General features: G+C 41.9%; 1 protein-coding gene across 1 annotated transcript in view; it reads left to right on the top strand.

Moving 5' to 3' along the window:
• The first annotated feature begins 2,043 nt into the window (after positions 1-2,043).
• The window catches only part of LOC131261997 (calcium-binding protein E63-1), a 36,790-nt gene continuing 20,938 nt past the window's right edge, over positions 2,044-17,895 (top strand). The window contains exon 1 of the mRNA XM_058263886.1: positions 2,044-2,159. Within this exon, the coding sequence (XP_058119869.1) occupies positions 2,123-2,159 (37 nt within the window). The 5' untranslated portion in view covers positions 2,044-2,122. The remainder of the gene's footprint in view (positions 2,160-17,895) is intronic.

The raw sequence follows: 17,895 nt of genomic DNA, 5'->3' as shown, positions 1-17,895 counted from the left end.
GAGTTTAAACAAGTTTTCCATCATCCATTCACGCTCTTTTGTTCTAATTTTCCATCCTTTCCACTCCACAGGAGGGAGGTGTGTAGAGTACATGTTTTCCGTTTCTCTGTGCGTTCCTCTCTTTTTTCCATTTTCCACTCTCTGTTTATTTCCCTTACTTCAAACGAGAGAGGTCGCTTCTCTTACTCGAAATTTCCCCGAGAGCGTAGAAACATTTCCACCATTTCAGTTCGGGCAGGTCGTCCCAGCGCGTGGCCGCGAACGGTGCGTCAGTTTTTCTCTAGCTCTCGTCAAATGTAGGTCACCCGATACCCATCGCCGATTCTTCGGAGTAGTAGTGCGTGTGCCTGTGCCTGCATATGTAAGCCGAAAAACACCCAACCAATTGCTCCGGATATCTGTTTGTAGTTTCTTTTGCTTTCGGAAACGCAATCGAACGGAGCCAGCTTTGGCTTTTTGGATAATCGCCAACGAAAGGCAGCACAATTTGGGATAATAGTTCAACTGACAGCTGTGCGCAACCCGTACGGTGGCTTCCTGTGGAAAATCCTGGTTACGAAAGAGTAGTATCAAACGTGGCGGCCCCTGAAGCAGTTCCGTGAACGCTTTTCTTTGTCCTCCACGTTGCAAATGTTTATCAAGTGAAGTGCGCTCGCAGCGGAAAACGAATTAAAAAGATTCACTCGAAGTTGGCTTTGAGTTATTGGTTTTTTGGCTCGCGCAAACATTTGCCATACTTTTAGCCCGAGCGGAAGTGTACACAGAATTAAGCAAGTGTTGAGTGCTAAGCAGTTCGCCGCCACGGGATGGGAAGTGGATAAATATACAGCTTGATAAAGTGAGGATCAACAGTTTCATCCGTCCTGCGTTGTTAGCTGATACCGCTTTCCGGTTCACAGTTTCCACTGGCTTTCCAAACCCCCCCCCCCCTCCCCCCTCCTAACCGGAGCAACGGCGCAACAGCGAGGCCACGTGTTCCACGGAAAAGCTTCCGATCGCTTTCGCCTCGTGTGCACGCGTGGCACGTGAACGAACGTGAAAAGGGTCACTGCGCACTTCACGTTTTCCCCGCTCCCCCAGCAAACCGACACCCGCCGTTTTACACGCCGTTCCAAAACAAAAACAATCCGCCCCATCACGCCCAGTCGGCTGGCGTAGTTTTTTCCATCGCCTTTTGGCTGTGTTTTGTGTGTGTGTGTGTACGACGAATGCGCGTCGCATTTCTTGTTCCAGCGCTGAATAGAGTCGCATGCCAACAGGCAGGTCCTTGTTTTTTATTTGTTTTTGATTACCCAACCGATTGTGGTTAGATTGTCGATGTTTAAGTGTGTTTTTCTGGTACAAAGCGGACAGTGAAGTTCACAAGAAAAAACAAAGTGAAAACATTTTGTTTCCACTTGTTTTAATCACGTTATCCCAAAAAGTGACTCTTTGTTGAACGAAAAGTTCAATTTGTACTAACCTTGCCATATGATCTTGTTCTTCCTCAGTGTTTCCTCCCTAGCAATATTCGATATTGGTTCCTTCTTTAAAATGTAACGAAAGTGAATGCAAAAACAAGAAAATACTTACGAAAAAAAAACACCGAAACCAGTTGAAAAACCAGACAGCGTGGCCGATGTGAAAGTGTACGCTTTTATTTATTAGGTTTTTCATTTTCATCTTCGCCCGGCTTCGTCCTTCCTCGGAAAAGTGCGCGCGGGTTCCGATGCCACTAATCGGTCGTCGAGTGTGTAGGATATAACGTTTCCCGAACCCTCTGCAACGTATCTCTATTTCTCTTTTTCTCTGTACTTTCCTTCACCCTCGAACCCTAAACTCAACCCCAGAGCAAGTCAAGTGTTCCCCTGGTTCAATCAAACCATATACTACGCTCCAAGAAAAAATCGCCTTGTGTGAACAGTAAACCTAAATTTTGAACCATCGAACGCTACAGCCGGGAACAATACGGTGGGGACGGATTCGTGCCGCGTCCGGAAAATCCGTCCGTTTCCCGTGTGCGTCGGTTGAGGGTCGGTTTGGAGCGTTTCATGTGCAGCTGAATAGAAGAGAAAAGCAAAAGAGACGAAAACAAGCAACATCCAACACTTGGCAACTCGCAACCAACGGCGGCGGCGTGAAAATGAGTCAAAATTTCATCAACCTTTCGGAGATCCGAGGTGAGTTTGGCAGGCGGAGGCGTGGAGTGCGTGCGTGGAAATGTGTGAAAATGATGTGTTGATTTAGGATGCAGCACGGCAGAGGGGATGGGGGGGGGGGGGAAACGTAGGAAGGAAAAATGGTTCGTTTTCGTGCGCCGTCGATGGGTGATGGAATATTTGTTCACAAAAAGGTTCACTCACACGGTACAGCTTTTCCGCCGTCCACCGGATGCCGGCGGCATGGTGTTGATAGATGAGATCATTTCTTGTCAGCGTATAAAAAAAAACCGCGCCTCAAACCCTCTAACGACCGCGGGGGGAGTGAACAGCTGTGAAAGGTGTGAAAATGGTTCCCGAACCCCGGTAGGGAAAAGTTGCTACCTTTTCTTTTTACGTTTGCCGTTCTCAACTCTCCATTCCGTGATGGACGTGAAATTGGGTTGCTGATAAAGCGTATCCCCTTGGCAGTGAAGCGAATCGCGATGGGCAGTGCACTGGACCGTGCAAGATTCCGTTGCGCTTTTTCCCCCCCACGCGTGGACAGTTTCCGCACCACTTCCCCCTTCAACGATGGTTACGGTTGCTTAAAGGAAGGCCCTTTTGAGTCGAATACACTGTTTGCCCCCGCACCAAACGTGCTCCGTAGAAAACGTTATCCACTTACTCTGCCTTTAAACACGGTTACGTAACGTTAGCCCGAAGGAACGCCCGATGGCGTCAGCCTGGCTGATGGCGATGGAGGCGCCTGGTCGTTCAGTTGAGTGCACCGTTTCCGGGGGATGCATTGGCCCACATCCGAGGAGCGGCGTCGCGAGAGTAATCAGTTTTTGCCTTCAGCTCCGTAGACATGTTTGCCTTCCATTTGTGTATGGTACTTTCGTAAATATCGTGTGAAATACGTGATTATGTAAGGGCCACAAATAAGGTGAAAAAAGACCGTCACAACTGCATAGTTGAATTTTCTTAAAAGAAAGAACTCGAAAAGAAAGAATAACTGATTAAACTTCCTCATTTGGAAGGAAAAGTAAATCAATTGTATGAAAAATAACTATATAAATTGTGAAATGATGTTATTTCCATGATCACTCAGTTAGAGTTACGTTTATAATAATGCTTGTGCTTCATATTTTTGTGCTGATTTATCCTAATCATAATTTTAATGAGAATTCTCATAGTTAAAAGTCATTTGTAAGAGAATCTATATTTAGCGTGTCGAAATGTGATTCCAACCTACGTCAAATAACTTACCGCAATGGTAGCAATATGTAAATCGCCGCACGAATTTCTTTTTGGGAATTCCGAATTAATGCACGGAAAATTAACACACAAAATCAGATAATGAAACGAGCAGATGTTCGGTACTTGTCTGTCATTGTGTTTGGGTCTTTCACGACTACCAAGTTCGAAAAAGAAAAAGCAAAAACCGAACGAAAATTATCGCAAAAAACACAAGCGCACAGCGGACCACCGCCTGAATGTGGAACCGCAGGGCGAAGCGCAATCTGACGCATAAATTATCCTTTAATGTGGCTACATGAAGGGTTTTCCGTCTCGGGTATCCCCCCCCCCCCCCCATTCCTTTCGAGACATAGCGTAGTGGGTGGAAACGCCTTAATCTTGGGGTGGCCGTGCTCCTGAAACGTTGTTTCGCCACGCCGGGAAAGAAAAACGGCGTGGGAGTGTTGCGTGATCCGGCGCTATTTGGTGGCACTCACAGGACGCAGTGGTGGTTGGCGAGTGTGTCCTTGACGAAGACTCCTTCTGACCAGCGTGCAGGAAGGGATATTAATTCGATTTTTATATCCTCACCATTTCGGGCGGCCTGATTACACCGGACGTAGCCTTCGCGCGAGCCTAATGTTGCGGTAACAAATTGGTTCGGGCCCCACGAGCACGTGGGAAGATATTTGTTCCTTCATTTGTGCCGTCGTGTAACGAGAAATGAAGTTTATCATGTAAACAAACACGCTTGCCTGAGGCTTCGAATTGATCGAAGATTTTCCCTCGTTTTGTAATTCGTTTCGCGGAACTTTAACCGGAAGCAACAAAAAGAAGCGAGTCAAATGTGCTGGCGGTAACAGTTTGGGGCAGTTTTTTAAAACAAAATTAAAAACCATCGAACCTTAACGATCGACCAACGGAATGAACGTTGGCAGGAAGCGGATCTAATGCAGCTCCGCAACACCCGATGGCCCCGATTTCATCAATAATACGTATACTGCACAACCAAAGCGAAGCACGGAGGCCATCGGATGGAAAACTCTGGCCAACTTTTCGCCATGACTGTGAATGCTCGTGGGAAGCGAACGATCGTGCTATCTCTTGTCAGGCGAAGAAGAACGAAGGTCGTAGTATCATTCCCGAACCCGACGAAGCATGCACACGCAAAAGTTTCTATCTTCTATTCCCTCAAAGACACACAAACACCGCTGCCGAAAAGAAGCAGCCACTCTCATTCCATCGTCGGTCAATTTGTTTCCCCCTTTGCCGGGAATTTCCGGGAGCGGAGTGTACCTCGAACATCGGGACAATCTTTCGCCAGTGTTGGCCATGCTTTTGCGCAGCTGCTGGGACGCTGTTTGCAATGCTTCACCACCGCCTTTCACTCTGTTTCCGCCCTGGAAAAGCCAGTCTAGTCACGCTGGTTGAGTGAGCTTTTCCATCCGACGAAGTTGGTTGCGCGGAATTGCACGTAATCGTAACCCGGGGCAGTATCGCAATAAGCAAACGCAAAAAGCTACGACTTTGTGCACAAAAGCACCTTCCGGCTCTGCTTGGAAAACAGCTAACAATGTCCGCGGGATGTCACGGTTCAACCTTATCGCACCGGCGAATGTAGAAAGTTGAAGAAGCAATAACAAATTATAACACCGTAACAACAGGGTTTTCTGAAACGATAATGGACACAATTCAAAGGTGAAATTTGCTTAACAGAACTATTAAGATAACAGTAACGATGCGAAACCTGTTTGATGGCAACTGGGAAATGGCTTTCTTGAGAAAAGAAGCTCGTTGCATAAATTCAAAGCACGTTTTCTTAAAGTTCCGTTTTAAAACTTGAAACCTTCCATTCCCCTACAAGACCAGCCATCGCAAAGTATTTATCACAATAATTAATACCCTCGACCGAGTCTGTCGTTTCATTGGGCAAGAAATTGCTTGCTATTGCCTACTTTCTCTACTCGCCCTTCTCCCTCGCACGCAAGCTGGAAAATTGTGCGATCATTTATCGGCGTCGGTTAGCATACACAATTTATTGCGCTCCAACTACGGCGTTGCGGCTGCAGTGGTAATAAATTTCCACCCGGCACGATCGGCTCCAAGGAGGCTCGCAGGCCAGCGGGGAAGAAATGCGGTGTCCGATGCACCGGCAGGCGCGGTGGTGCATGTTTACAAGAGCTTGATTTGATTAATTATGCAACGGCAAATTTACTTTAAATTGTTTTGCTTTCTCGGCTCCGCGCGGTGAAACGGAAATCGTTTCACTTGCAGCGACCGTTACGGTTAAGGATCGATTATTTCGCCAGCTCGTCGAACCGGGCTTCCTTCTTTTGAGAAAAATGGTTTGAATGTTTAATGAAGTCAACGTGTTTTCTTGAGGAATGCATCAGAAATGCCTTCACAAACGTCTGCTGCATCTCGAATTGCATTAAATTTATGCATCAACGAATAGCTAAACCATCTTCTGGCGAAAAGTGGATTGCAATCGATACCCATTGAGAGGCACATTTCACCCCGAGCAACATGAACCTTCGATCGAACCGGAACCGGAATCTGGCATTCTAGCTCGTTATGGCACCGAAGAAGTTTGAAGTACACTTCCACAAATTGCGGGTTGGCAATAAAATCCTGCCTACGCGTATGCATCGAGTTGCATCCTACATCCCGGCCGTGGGAGAAAAATAAGTCTACCAAACAATGCAAGCCGTAACACAGAGAGAGATATATAGAGAGATAGAGAAAGATAAAAAAAACACAACAGAGATAGAACGAGATCCTCCTACGGGGAATCGTTAGCCTTGATTGCAGATCGCCAAGGCAAGCGAATGCGATACGAACGTTCGAACGATATTGATCCGTTCGACATCAAGGAAAGGAAAAGAAAAGCTAAGCCCAAAGCCGCACCGCAAACATCAAAGCAACATCGGGCGGGACAAACAATGCAATGGTTTTCCGTTTTGTCACGTTCGATCGTACGGGCGGATGAAAAGTTTCATCACAACCCATTGCAAGCATCGCTCGTAGTGCACTCTGTTTGGTAATGTTTGCAAAAGAAAGGCATGGTTTGAGGTGGTTTCCCGGAAGTGAAAAACCTTTTCCGTTTAGTTCGGGACGGTGCTGAAACGTGATGGACAGCTAAGCTATAGTTACCAAGATCAATCAAAAGACAGGTCGGGTCAAAGCTAGTTTTTGCTCTGCCATTGTTGTGACAGTTGGTTGAAAAAGTGTTTACAAAAATTTCTAGCATACTTGTGGGAGATCTCCGCCAAAATCTTCGCGAAGTAGGTAATTGGTAATTCTAGATCATAGTATCCATGGTCTCGCGGATAAAAACTGCTCTTCTGTGTGAAGTCATGGGATATGGATCCTTTTGCTCGCCGTGATTGCCGAAATTAAGTGTGTTGGTCAGCCTCATACGCAGCCTTCCTCCAGAGCATATTTTGAACGCCTGAATTCCTTGCTCTGTTGACGAAACATACCAAATTTGCAGTTTTCCTCACTTTTCTGGCTGCTCGTGACAGGTAAACAAAATGTCCACCAACTGTCAAAAAATTTCCCACGGTTTTTCACTGGTTCCATGGTATGCTGCGACCTCTTTTCCATTGACTTTGATAGTTACTCACTTTTTTATGCTTTCCACCCAATAAGCTTTACTTATTGCTAGTTTTTCTTAGCTTTGGTATAGTTTTCGCCCTTATTATAAATAGTTTTGCAAGTAAATGTTTGAAAATGTTAAAACATTAATTTACGCCATATATTTACGAACATATTATTACATTTGTTTGAATTCGTTCCATACGCTACGTTATAGTAGATTTTTGTTGGTTTTACTCACCAGTTTTTCTATTGCATAATTACTTACAATCACAATGAATCATTTTGCTGGTCATGGTTCACTCATAATGTTCCTTTAACGTAGAGGAATTGTTTCAATAATATTATGGGACGTTTTCTTCGATCGATATAACTATTTATTTCACTTTATTTCGTCTGGAAAATAAATTTCGTCTACGAAAGGTTTGAATTGAATATAATTCATGCACTTAACTAGAAGAGACGATTAAAATGCTGCGATTTTCTAACGTCATCTGAGAGCTAGTTAGAGGAACGACTGCGAAACATCATTGTTGCTGATTTCAACGAGAAGTTATATTGAAATGAGACCCAAGCCAGTCCCAATTGGTTATGGTTACCTTTTGGAAAATATCGTCCGTTCAAATGACTACAATAACAAAGAAAGAAAAATGTATTAGCATCATATATTTATCTACGTTTCACATGTGGTATACATACGATACCCAAGTGTATCCAAACCACCATGCTCCTTTATATTTTTCAGCAAGGTTGTCAATGGATTCATCATTATCTTGATCAAATATAGAGAACTTCAATCCATTATGGTATTCCAACGAGTCACCAGCAGTTCCTGAATACTTTCCCACGGTGAGCTTGTACTTTTCCGCCTCGCTCGCAATCTTGAATTCATCATAAAGCGCATAGGTGAAGTTTCCATCGAAATCTTCCAACAACACCAACAGCTCGTGTCTTCCCGATCTGGTCATAGCATGAAGCTTCTCCAAACCCAGCCAATGCTCTCCGTTGTCGTCTCCGAATCCGTGCTTGTACATTGTCCAGTTGCGGAAAAAATCGACGGACCCATCAATCCGTCGCTGGAACACAGTCCAGCTACCGCCGTAAAGCGTTCTGAGGTTAATTGTATCAAGTGTTTTTTCAAATTGTTGAAATTTTAATAACATTTCCTTGAAGGTTAACTCATTTTCGTTTTTCATTCGTCTTTCTTGCATCGTTTGTTCCATCGCATTAGCCGTCACATTGACTATTTTTCCAAATTCTTTTATTCGTTTCTCTTGTTCTTCCATCTTATTGTCCACGTAAGCCTTGATTTCCTCCAGCTGCTCCGTGTGGTACTCAAGTGACAGTTGTAGATTGTCCAATATTTCCTTCCGAAAATCGATCATAGCGTTAATGATTGCTTCCATCACGGTTGGCATGTCGGCTGTAGCTTCTCCTTCTGCAGTCCATCCTAAGCGCACCAAATTGCACAGAATCACACACAACAGCGCACTTTTTGACAGCATGTTTCACAAACTTCTCTCCAGAATTTTACATGGAGTCCGTCGAAGATTCTACAAACGACTGAATGTAGCATTCTGAAGAAACATTGCTTGAGTAATGAACGATCGCACCCATTGGTGCGATCAGTTACTTTAACATTCACAAAAACGATCAATTGATAAAGATTCTAGAATGACCTAATTTTGCTACGAATTTTGAACAGTTATTCCTGCAAAAACTTGTTTGTTGTTCACAACTGGTATGGATACATTTATATTTTGCTACGCTCTTATCTTTCACAGCGTTTGAATCATACTTTTGTTTCCAAAACAAATGAGTTTTTGTACACCTAAAATGAGTTTGTCACACGATCGTCATCAATCTAGATTTCCATTTGGGTAATTTCTGTACAAAAAATTAGAGGTTTAATTACTCATTCGTCAGATTTGATTGTATATTTTTTATAGTTTTTGTATGTTTGAATCTCCACTTTTTCGCCTTACTCATTTCTTCTATGAGTAATGATGTTAATGCCTTTCTGCTACTGGGCGAGAAGTGGTTTCTCAAAGAATGTCCCCGACATTCATGACCGTCTTCGATCATTCCCCGACTGTTACTTTGGATAAGCTTTTCTGAGCTTTGATTTAATTGGCGCCCTTGTTATAAAAACCAGACCATGTCAGCACGACGTGCTCAACTATGAGTGGGCCATTAAAGAAGAAAAAGAAGAGAGAAGTTATAACTAGTTTTGCAAGTAAATGTTTGAAAATATTAGAAAATGAATTTACGCATATCCATAACATTCCGTTTGTTCGTTTGTTCCACACGCTACGTCATTGTAGATTTGTTTGTTTGGTTTTGCTCAGCTGGTTTTTCAATAACATAATTGTCTGCAATAATATTTATGCAATCTACTATTTTAAAATAATCTACAATGTTCTTTTAACGTATTTGATAAATTTGACTTCGTCGGGCAAATACATTTAGTTTACAAAACAATTGAATTGAATAAAATTCTTGCACATTACTAGAAGCAGTGAGGGCGAAGAAGATATAATCCAGCGATTTGCAAACGATATCCGAGAGCTAATCAGAAGAACGACTGCGAAACATCATTGTTGCTGATTTCAACGAGTACAAATGCCGAAATGAGTCCCAATCCAATCCATATTGCTTATGATCACCGTTATGTCTATATGGTCCGTTCAAATGACTACAATAACAAAGAAGAAAATAACATTTGTATGAGTTGGGACACGATATGTGTGCTAACGTTTTACATGTGGTATACATACGATTTCAAAGAGTATTCAAACCACCATGCTCCTTGAAAATCTTTCGCGCAGTTATTGTCATCATCTGCATCATTATCTTGATCAAATGTAGAGAACTTCGATCCATTATGATAATCCAACGAGTCACCAACGGTTCCCGAATACTTTCCCACGGTGAGCTTGTACTTTTCCTCCTCGCTCGCAATCTTGAATTCATCATAAAGCGCATAGGCTGAGTTTCCTTCGAAATCTTCCACCAGCACCAACAGCTCGTGTCTTCCTGAACTCGTCATAATATGAAGCTGCTCCAAACCAAGCCAGTGCTCTCCATTTACGTCTCCGAATCCGTGCTTGTACATCGTCCAGTTGCGGAAAAAATCGACGGACCCATCAATCCGTCGCTGGAACACAGTCCAGCTACCGCCGTAAAGCGTTCTGAGGTTAACTGTATCAAGTGTTTTATCAAGTTGTTGAAATTTTAATAACATTTCCTTGAAGTTTAACTCATTTTCGTTTTTCATTCGTTTCTCTTGTTCTTCCATCTTATGTTCCACGTAAGCCTTGATTTCCTCCAGCTGCTCCGTGTGGTACTCAAGCGACTATTGAAGATTGTCCAACATTTCCTTTCGAAAATCGATCATAGCGTGAATGATCGCTTCCATTACGGTTGGCATGTCGGCTGTAGCTTCTCTTTCTGCTGTCCATCCTAAGCGCACCAAACTGCACACAATCACACACAAAAATGCTATTTTCATCGACATCTCTCACAAACTTCACTCCAGAATTTTCCGTGGAGTCCGTCAAAGGTTCTACAAACAACTGAACGTAGCATTTTGAAAAATTATTGCTGGAGCAATGAACGATCGTACCCGTTGGTGCGTTCATTTACTTCAACAATCACAAAAACTTTCCATTGATAATAATCCTAGAATGAGCTAATTTCGCTATGGGTTTGTGAGCAGTTGTTCTCCCAAAACCTTGATTGTTGTTCACAGCCGGTTTGGATATATTTATACATTGTTTCGCTCTTATCTTTCATATCATTTGAATCATACTTTTGTTTCCAAAAACTACTATTTTTTATTGATCTGAAATGTGTTAGTAACTCGATCATAATCAAACTGGATTTCCATTTGCGTCATTTCTGTACAAAAAACCAGGAGTTTACGTACGTGACTAGTTCGCCAGTTTTAATTGATTTTTTATAGTTTTTGACTGTTTTACCTCCTCTATTCTGCCTAACTCGTTTCTTCCATGAGCAATGATTTTAATGCCTTTCTGGATGCGAAAAGTGATTTCTCAAAGAATGTTCTTCAGGCATCTTTTCTTATTCTTTGGTGTAATTACCGGCTTCAGCCATTCTCTAGCTGTTAAGGACTTACTAGACTTTTTCTCTTCGCAAAAGTGTACAGTCAACCCTCTCTTACAGGGGATAGTTAAGTTTCCGTTGGCGCGCAGCTAAGCTATAGTTGCTCACTTTTTATGATTTCTACCCAACAAGCTATAACGTTTGCATTAAACAAAATAGACAAATTTTCGTCGGTGATAAGAAAACAGTTAACCAAGCTAATTGAATTAAATATATTTTATTGTAACGTTACATCTTTTGAGTGCTTTATTCCGACGGCCAGTAAGCTGGCCTCACGGCCCTTGGACGAAATTTTAGCCATAGCCGACAAAACCAATCGTGTAAGGATGTTTTTAAGTTATTGTGAGGCATTCATAACCGTTTGGATTTTAAAATGTTGGAATAGGTCCTACCTTTAAGTGTTGTAAATGTTTTTTTTTTTTCGATTGGTTGCAGTTGAAAGGCATGGATAGTGTTAGCAGTGTGTCAAATCCATTTGACCCTTTCAACTCCTCCGATCTTCTTTGCGCTTGATTTACTGTGGTCAGGTATGTACAAACCACTGAATTGTACTCTTTATGATGTTTCCTGATAAAGTTGCTTAATTCCGGAAGGCACTGCACACTATACACTTTTCCATACGTCGGAAGTCTTCACAGGAAGAACAGCGACTTTGTGCAAATTCTTCTCGTTGGTTTTCAGCCACGATATGACGTTCTATGGGAGATAAGGAACCTCAAAATATTTTAAATATATTGTAACAAACTTCAAAAGCAACATAAAGTACCAGGGTTTTTTACCTCATGTCACCGTCTGACTTCAAATAATCTTGGGTCACGTGGTTCGCGGTAAAACTGGATGTTTTAACACACAATCAAGCGTAGGTGGTTTGATGTTTTGGCCACGGCGGATTCAATGCAAACGATACAGCTGTCAAACGTTTTCTAAATTAAAAAGAACTGCTACTCTTTATACTGCTTTTAACTGAAAGTTGCTAGTGCTTTCCGTTTTTGCATGAAAAGTCGTTGAAATTTGTCTTTTTTTTAATGCAAACTTTACTTGGATGATTTTATCTGATGGATGATTTTATAAATAATTTGGATGATTTTATAAATAGTTTTGTAATTAAATGGATTTTTGGTTTTGGTTTTGCTCAGCTGTTTTTCTATTGCATAATTTTCTACAATAACATTCATGCATTCATTCATTTAGGATTATACAAATAAACATTTTGCACGCCTTGGTTGATCCATAATGTTCCAATGTGTGCTTTATAATATCGCAATGTGTCCTTTAACGTAGAATTGTTAAAATCATATTATAAGATGTTTTTTCTTTTCGAGCGAGATAACTTAACCTGAACATAACACGAAACAGCGAAGGCGAAGAAAAACGAAGATTAGAATCCTGCGATTTGCCAAAATCATCCGAGAGCTAGTTAGAGGCATGACTGCGAAACATCATTGTTGCTGATTTATATGAGTAGAAATATCGAAATGTAGCCCAACTCACTCCCCATTGCTTATGGTAACCTTTTATAAAATATGGTCCGTTCAAATGACTGCAATAGAAAAGAAAGAAAATAGCACATTTGCATGAGTTAGGACACGATATGTGAGTATTCGTTTTACATGTGCTATACATACGACACACAATTCTCTCCAAACCACCATGCTCCTTTATATTTTTTCGCATCGTTGTCACTGGATTCATCATTATCTTGATCAAATGTAGAGAACTTCATTCCATTGAGGTGTGTCAACGAGTCACCAGCGGTACCCGAATACTTTCCCACGGTGAGCTTGTACTTTTCCACCTCGCTCGCAATCTTGAACTCATCATAAAGCGCATATATTGAGTTTCCTTCAAAACTTTCTAACAGCACCAACAGTTCGTGTCTTCCCGATTTTGTCATGATATGAAGCTTTTCCAAACCCAGCCAATGCTCTCCGTTGTTGTTTCCGAATCCGTGCTTGTACATTGTCCAATCCTGGTAAAAATCGACGGATCCGTCAATCCGACGCTGGAACACCGTCCAGCCGCCGCCGAGGTTAAAGTTGTTATCGTAGTAACAAAGCACCAAGAAAGGATTTTCAATAATTCCAGGAAGATTAATGTAAAAAGTATCAGTAGGGTTTGATTTGACCCGATCACATGATCTTGGCAGCAGCTCGTTGCTCATCGCACCAAGTATTTTTTTAATTTCGTTGGTTTCATTTTTCATCCTGTTTTCTTGTTCTTGTATCTTATGTTCCATCGCATCAGCCGTCACATTGACTATTTTTCCAACTTCTTTAATTCGTTTTTCTTGTTCTTCCATCTTATGTTCCACGTATATTTTGATTTCCTCCAGTTGCTCCGTGTGGTACTCAAGTGAAAGTTGAAGATTGTCCAATATTTCCTTGCGAAAATCGATCATAGCGTTAATGATCGCTTCCATTACCGTTGGCATGTCGGCTGTAGCTTCTCCTTCTGCTGTCCATCCTAAGCGCACCAAATTGCACATAATCACACACAAAAACGTTCTTTTCAACGACATCTTTCACAGACTTCACTCCAGATTTTTTCGTCGAGTTTGTCGAAGGTTCTACAAGCAACTGAACGTGGTATTTTGAAGAATTACTGCTCGAGTAATGAACGATCGAAGTGGTACGCTTATTTACTTCAGCGTTCACAAAAACTATCCATTGATAATGATCCTAGAATAAGTAAATTTGGTTATTTTGTCTCAAAAACTTGTTTGTTGTACGCAGCCGATACGGATATATTTATATTTTGCTACGCTCTTATCTTTCATAGCGTTTCAATCATACTTTTCTTTCCAAAAACTACTAGTGTTTGTTCACCAAAAAACCAGGAGTTCACGTACTTGACTAATTCGATAGTTTTAATAGATTTTTTATAGTTTTTGACTGCTTTACCTCCTCTATTCTGCCTTACCCGTTTCTTCCATGAGTAATGATTTTAATGTCTTTCTGCTACTGTGCGAGAAGAGGTTTCTTAAAGAAAGTTCAAAGACATACTAGACTTTTTCTCTTCGTAAACGTGGACAGTCAGTCCACTCTTACAGGGGAGAGCTCAGTTTCAATTGGTGTGCAGCTCAGCTATATTTACCCACTTTTTGTATTTAGTCAACCCAACAAACTTTACTTGGATTAGTTTTTCTGAGCTCTTATAGAATTGGCATCCTTGGTATAACAAAGTGTTGCAAGTAAATTTTTGAAAATTAATTAACGCCAAACTATATCATTCCGTTTGTTTGTTCTTTCCATACGTTACGTCATAGTAGATTTGTTTTTGGTTTTGCTCAGCTGTTTCTCCATTGCAATGTTTCTTTATCGCAGAGGGATTGTTTTAATATTATGAGATACTTTTTTCAATCGAAATAACTATTTATTTCATTTTATTTCGTCCAATAAATACGTTTAGTTTACAAAACCATGAAATTGAATATAACTCCTGCACTGCACTTTAAGCAGCGTGGGCGAAGAAAAACGAAGATTACATTTCTGGGATTTTTTAACGTCATCTGAGAGCTAGTTAGAGGCACGATTGCGAAACATCATTGTTGCTGATTTCATAGAGTTCAAATGTCGAAATGAGTCCCAATCCAATCCATATTGTTTGTGATCACCGTTATGTCTATATGGTCCATTCAAATGACTACAATAACAAAGAAGAAAATAACATTTATATGAGTTGGGACACGATATGTGTGTCTACGCTTTATATGTGCTATACATACGATTCCAAAGAGTATTCAAACCACCATGCTCCTTGAAAATCTTCCGCGCAGTTACTGTCATCATCTGCATCATTATCTTGATCAAATGTAGAAAATTTCATTCCATTATGACCTTTCAACGAGTCACCAGCGGTACCCGAAAAGTTTCCAACGGTGAGCTTGTACTTTTCCTCCTCGCTCGCAATCTTGAATTCATCATAAAGAGCATAGGCTGTGTTTCCTTCGAAATCCTCCATCAGCACCAACAGCTCGTGTCTTCCTGAACTGGTCATAGCATGAAGCTGCTCCAAACCAAGCCAGTGCTCTCCATTTACGTCTCCGAATCCGTGCTTGTACATCGTCCAGTTGCGGTAAAAATCGACGGACCCATCAATCCGTCGCTGGAACACAGTCCAGCTACCGCCGTAAAGCGTTCTGAGGTTAACTGTATCAAGTGTTTTATCAAGTTGTTGAAATTTTAATAACATTTCCTTGAAGTTTAACTCATTTTCGTTTTTCATTCGTTTCTCTTGTTCTTCCATCTTATGTTCCACGTAAGCCTTGATTTCCTCCAGCTGCTCCGTGTGGTACTCAAGCGACTATTGAAGATTGTCCAACATTTCCTTTCGAAAATCGATCATAGCGTGAATGATCGCTTCCATTACGGTTGGCATGTCGGCTGTAGCTTCTCTTTCTGCTGTCCATCCTAAGCGCACCAAACTGCACACAATCACACACAAAAATGCTATTTTCATCGACATCTCTCACAAACTTCACTCCAGAATTTTCCGTGGAGTCCGTCAAAGGTTCTACAAACAACTGAACGTAGCATTTTGAAAAATTATTGCTGGAGCAATGAACGATCGTACCCGTTGGTGCGTTCATTTACTTCAACAATCACAAAAACTTTCCATTGATAATGATCCTAGAATGAGCTAATTTCGCTATGGGTTTGTAAGAAGTTATTCTCTCAAAAACTTGTTTGTTGTTCACAGCCGGTATGGATATATTTAAACATTGTTTCGCTTTTATCTTCCATAGTGTTTGAATCATACTTCTGTTTCCAAAAACTACTAGTTTTTATTCACCTAAAATGGGTTAGTCACACGATCATAATCAAACTGGAATTTGCGTCATTTCTATACAAAAAACCAACCGGTTTATGTTCGTAACCACCGTCTTCGTTCATTCCCTGGTTGTTAAGGACTTACTAGACTTTTTCTCTACGCAAACGTGGACAATCAGCCCTCTCTTACAGGGGAGAGTCCAGTTTCAGTTGATAATCAAACCCAAAGTGCGATTTCCTTTTGATTTTACGTTTCTTCCAGTCCTTTTGATTTTAAGTTGAATGTTAACCAAATATTCATAAGCTATTCGTTTCTCGTGTATGTATAGTACAAGTCCATGTTTGTAGAAGCTAAGCACGGTATCAGCAACTGTTTTACACACCATTTTTTTATAAGCACATTTACGGTCATTCTAACTAAATTATGTTCTAGCCCCTATTCCGGGCCCAAACTTCCATCGTCGTGTTGTGGCAAAAAAATGGTCCCTTTTTATTGTATAGTGCGGGAAAATAAAGCTATAAACATAATTAAGCTGCCACCTTGTACACGCTCAGGTGGAAAATAGTCGACCTCGGGTGTACTCGAACGAACTGAGCGAGCACGAAGCATGCCACGGACACCGGATAGGAGGAACAGTTCGACCGGGGAAAACAGGGACGATCTCTTTATGATGTGCCAATATAACACTTTTCACGCCGCAAAAGGAGCGGGCGGGCAGGTGGACGGTTCGGTGCCGACGAATCGGTTTACCATTACGCCCACAGGACCGCGGTGACCTTTACGCTTCAGGACTCTCTCCTGCACACAGCAGGATGCTATCGTCGGTTGGAAGCGTAATGGCGACATCGTTTTTCCGCCAACCTTTTTTGCTCCTTTCTCACTCAATCGATCGACCACGGGGAAGGGCGCTAGGAAGGGTGGTTCGTTTGAGGAAATGGGGCCCTTTACGGGATGTACATGCAACGGACGATCCAGTCGGCATGCAGGGAACTATCCTTGGCCGATCAGCTCCGAAGTCCTCACGCTTCGAACCTCACACTGGTCCATGTAAAGCAATCTCATTTCTCGGTGCTTAGTCATTTGCCCCGCGCGGTTCGATACACGCAAAATACGTCGTCGAAAGCCTCGCCTGCCCCCTTACCACCCAACCCGACACCGTCCCGACATCGGCTACCGTGGCTTTCCGTTGAACCCATGTGCTACAAAAGCTCGCACGGCATCGCAACTTCGTCGGTCTTGAGAAAAGGTGGAATTAGTTTCCTCTGCGCAATGGTTTTCTCGCATGCAGCGACCGTAAATGTTTTCCTTTTCTCGTTCCACCACTTTGTCGTGGTTGTTTTTTCAACCGCGCAAGGAAACTGGCTGGCCCACGGTAGCAATTGCAAGACGCAGAAAAGACAAATTAGCGTGCCGGTGACAGGATCAATAAAGATGATAAATTATAATCAAAATAAATTACTTTGAACGCACGGCTTGCGAACGGACCGAGGTCCGCTGAACTTTGCTCTTGAGCGCAGAAATTACTTGCATAAATTGCCGTCCAGTGCTGGTAATTGTGATGAATAGTAGCAGGACTGTATACTTCGTTTGTTTTTGCTTAAGTTAAGCAGGTATAAAATTATTTGTTTGGTTACAATCGGTTTAATTTTGTAATGTTTCTCGCTCAAGCGATTCTTCTCAAATCTCCCCCATATACTTATACTAACTTAAAAACGTTTTACCAATGAAATAGATTTTATGCTCTAAATAACTGAGACTCTCTGGCGTTCCATGCACTGGATTACGAAGCAAACAATAAAACTCCTCCTTGTTGTTTGTTTGTTTCTACGAATTTAATTCATGTTTATTTGCTAGGACGATACTGTAACTCAATTATAAATGTCCTTCCCTAACGACGACCGGCGTCCGCAATGGTGCGTGGTTTTGATTCTGATTTACATTTCACATTCGTTTTAATCCACCGAGCCGTGCACCGGAATGGTCCTTTCCGCCAGATAATTACACCCGAGTGTAATGGAGTGTAACGGAGTGTGTGTGTGTGTTT

The sequence above is a fragment of the Anopheles coustani genome, chromosome 2 (genome assembly GCF_943734705.1).
Source record: "Anopheles coustani chromosome 2, idAnoCousDA_361_x.2, whole genome shotgun sequence".
In the NCBI taxonomy this organism is placed as follows: domain Eukaryota; kingdom Metazoa; phylum Arthropoda; class Insecta; order Diptera; family Culicidae; genus Anopheles; species Anopheles coustani.
Note: the sequence above shows the minus strand (reverse complement) of the source record. Positions and strands in the feature narration are given on the sequence as shown.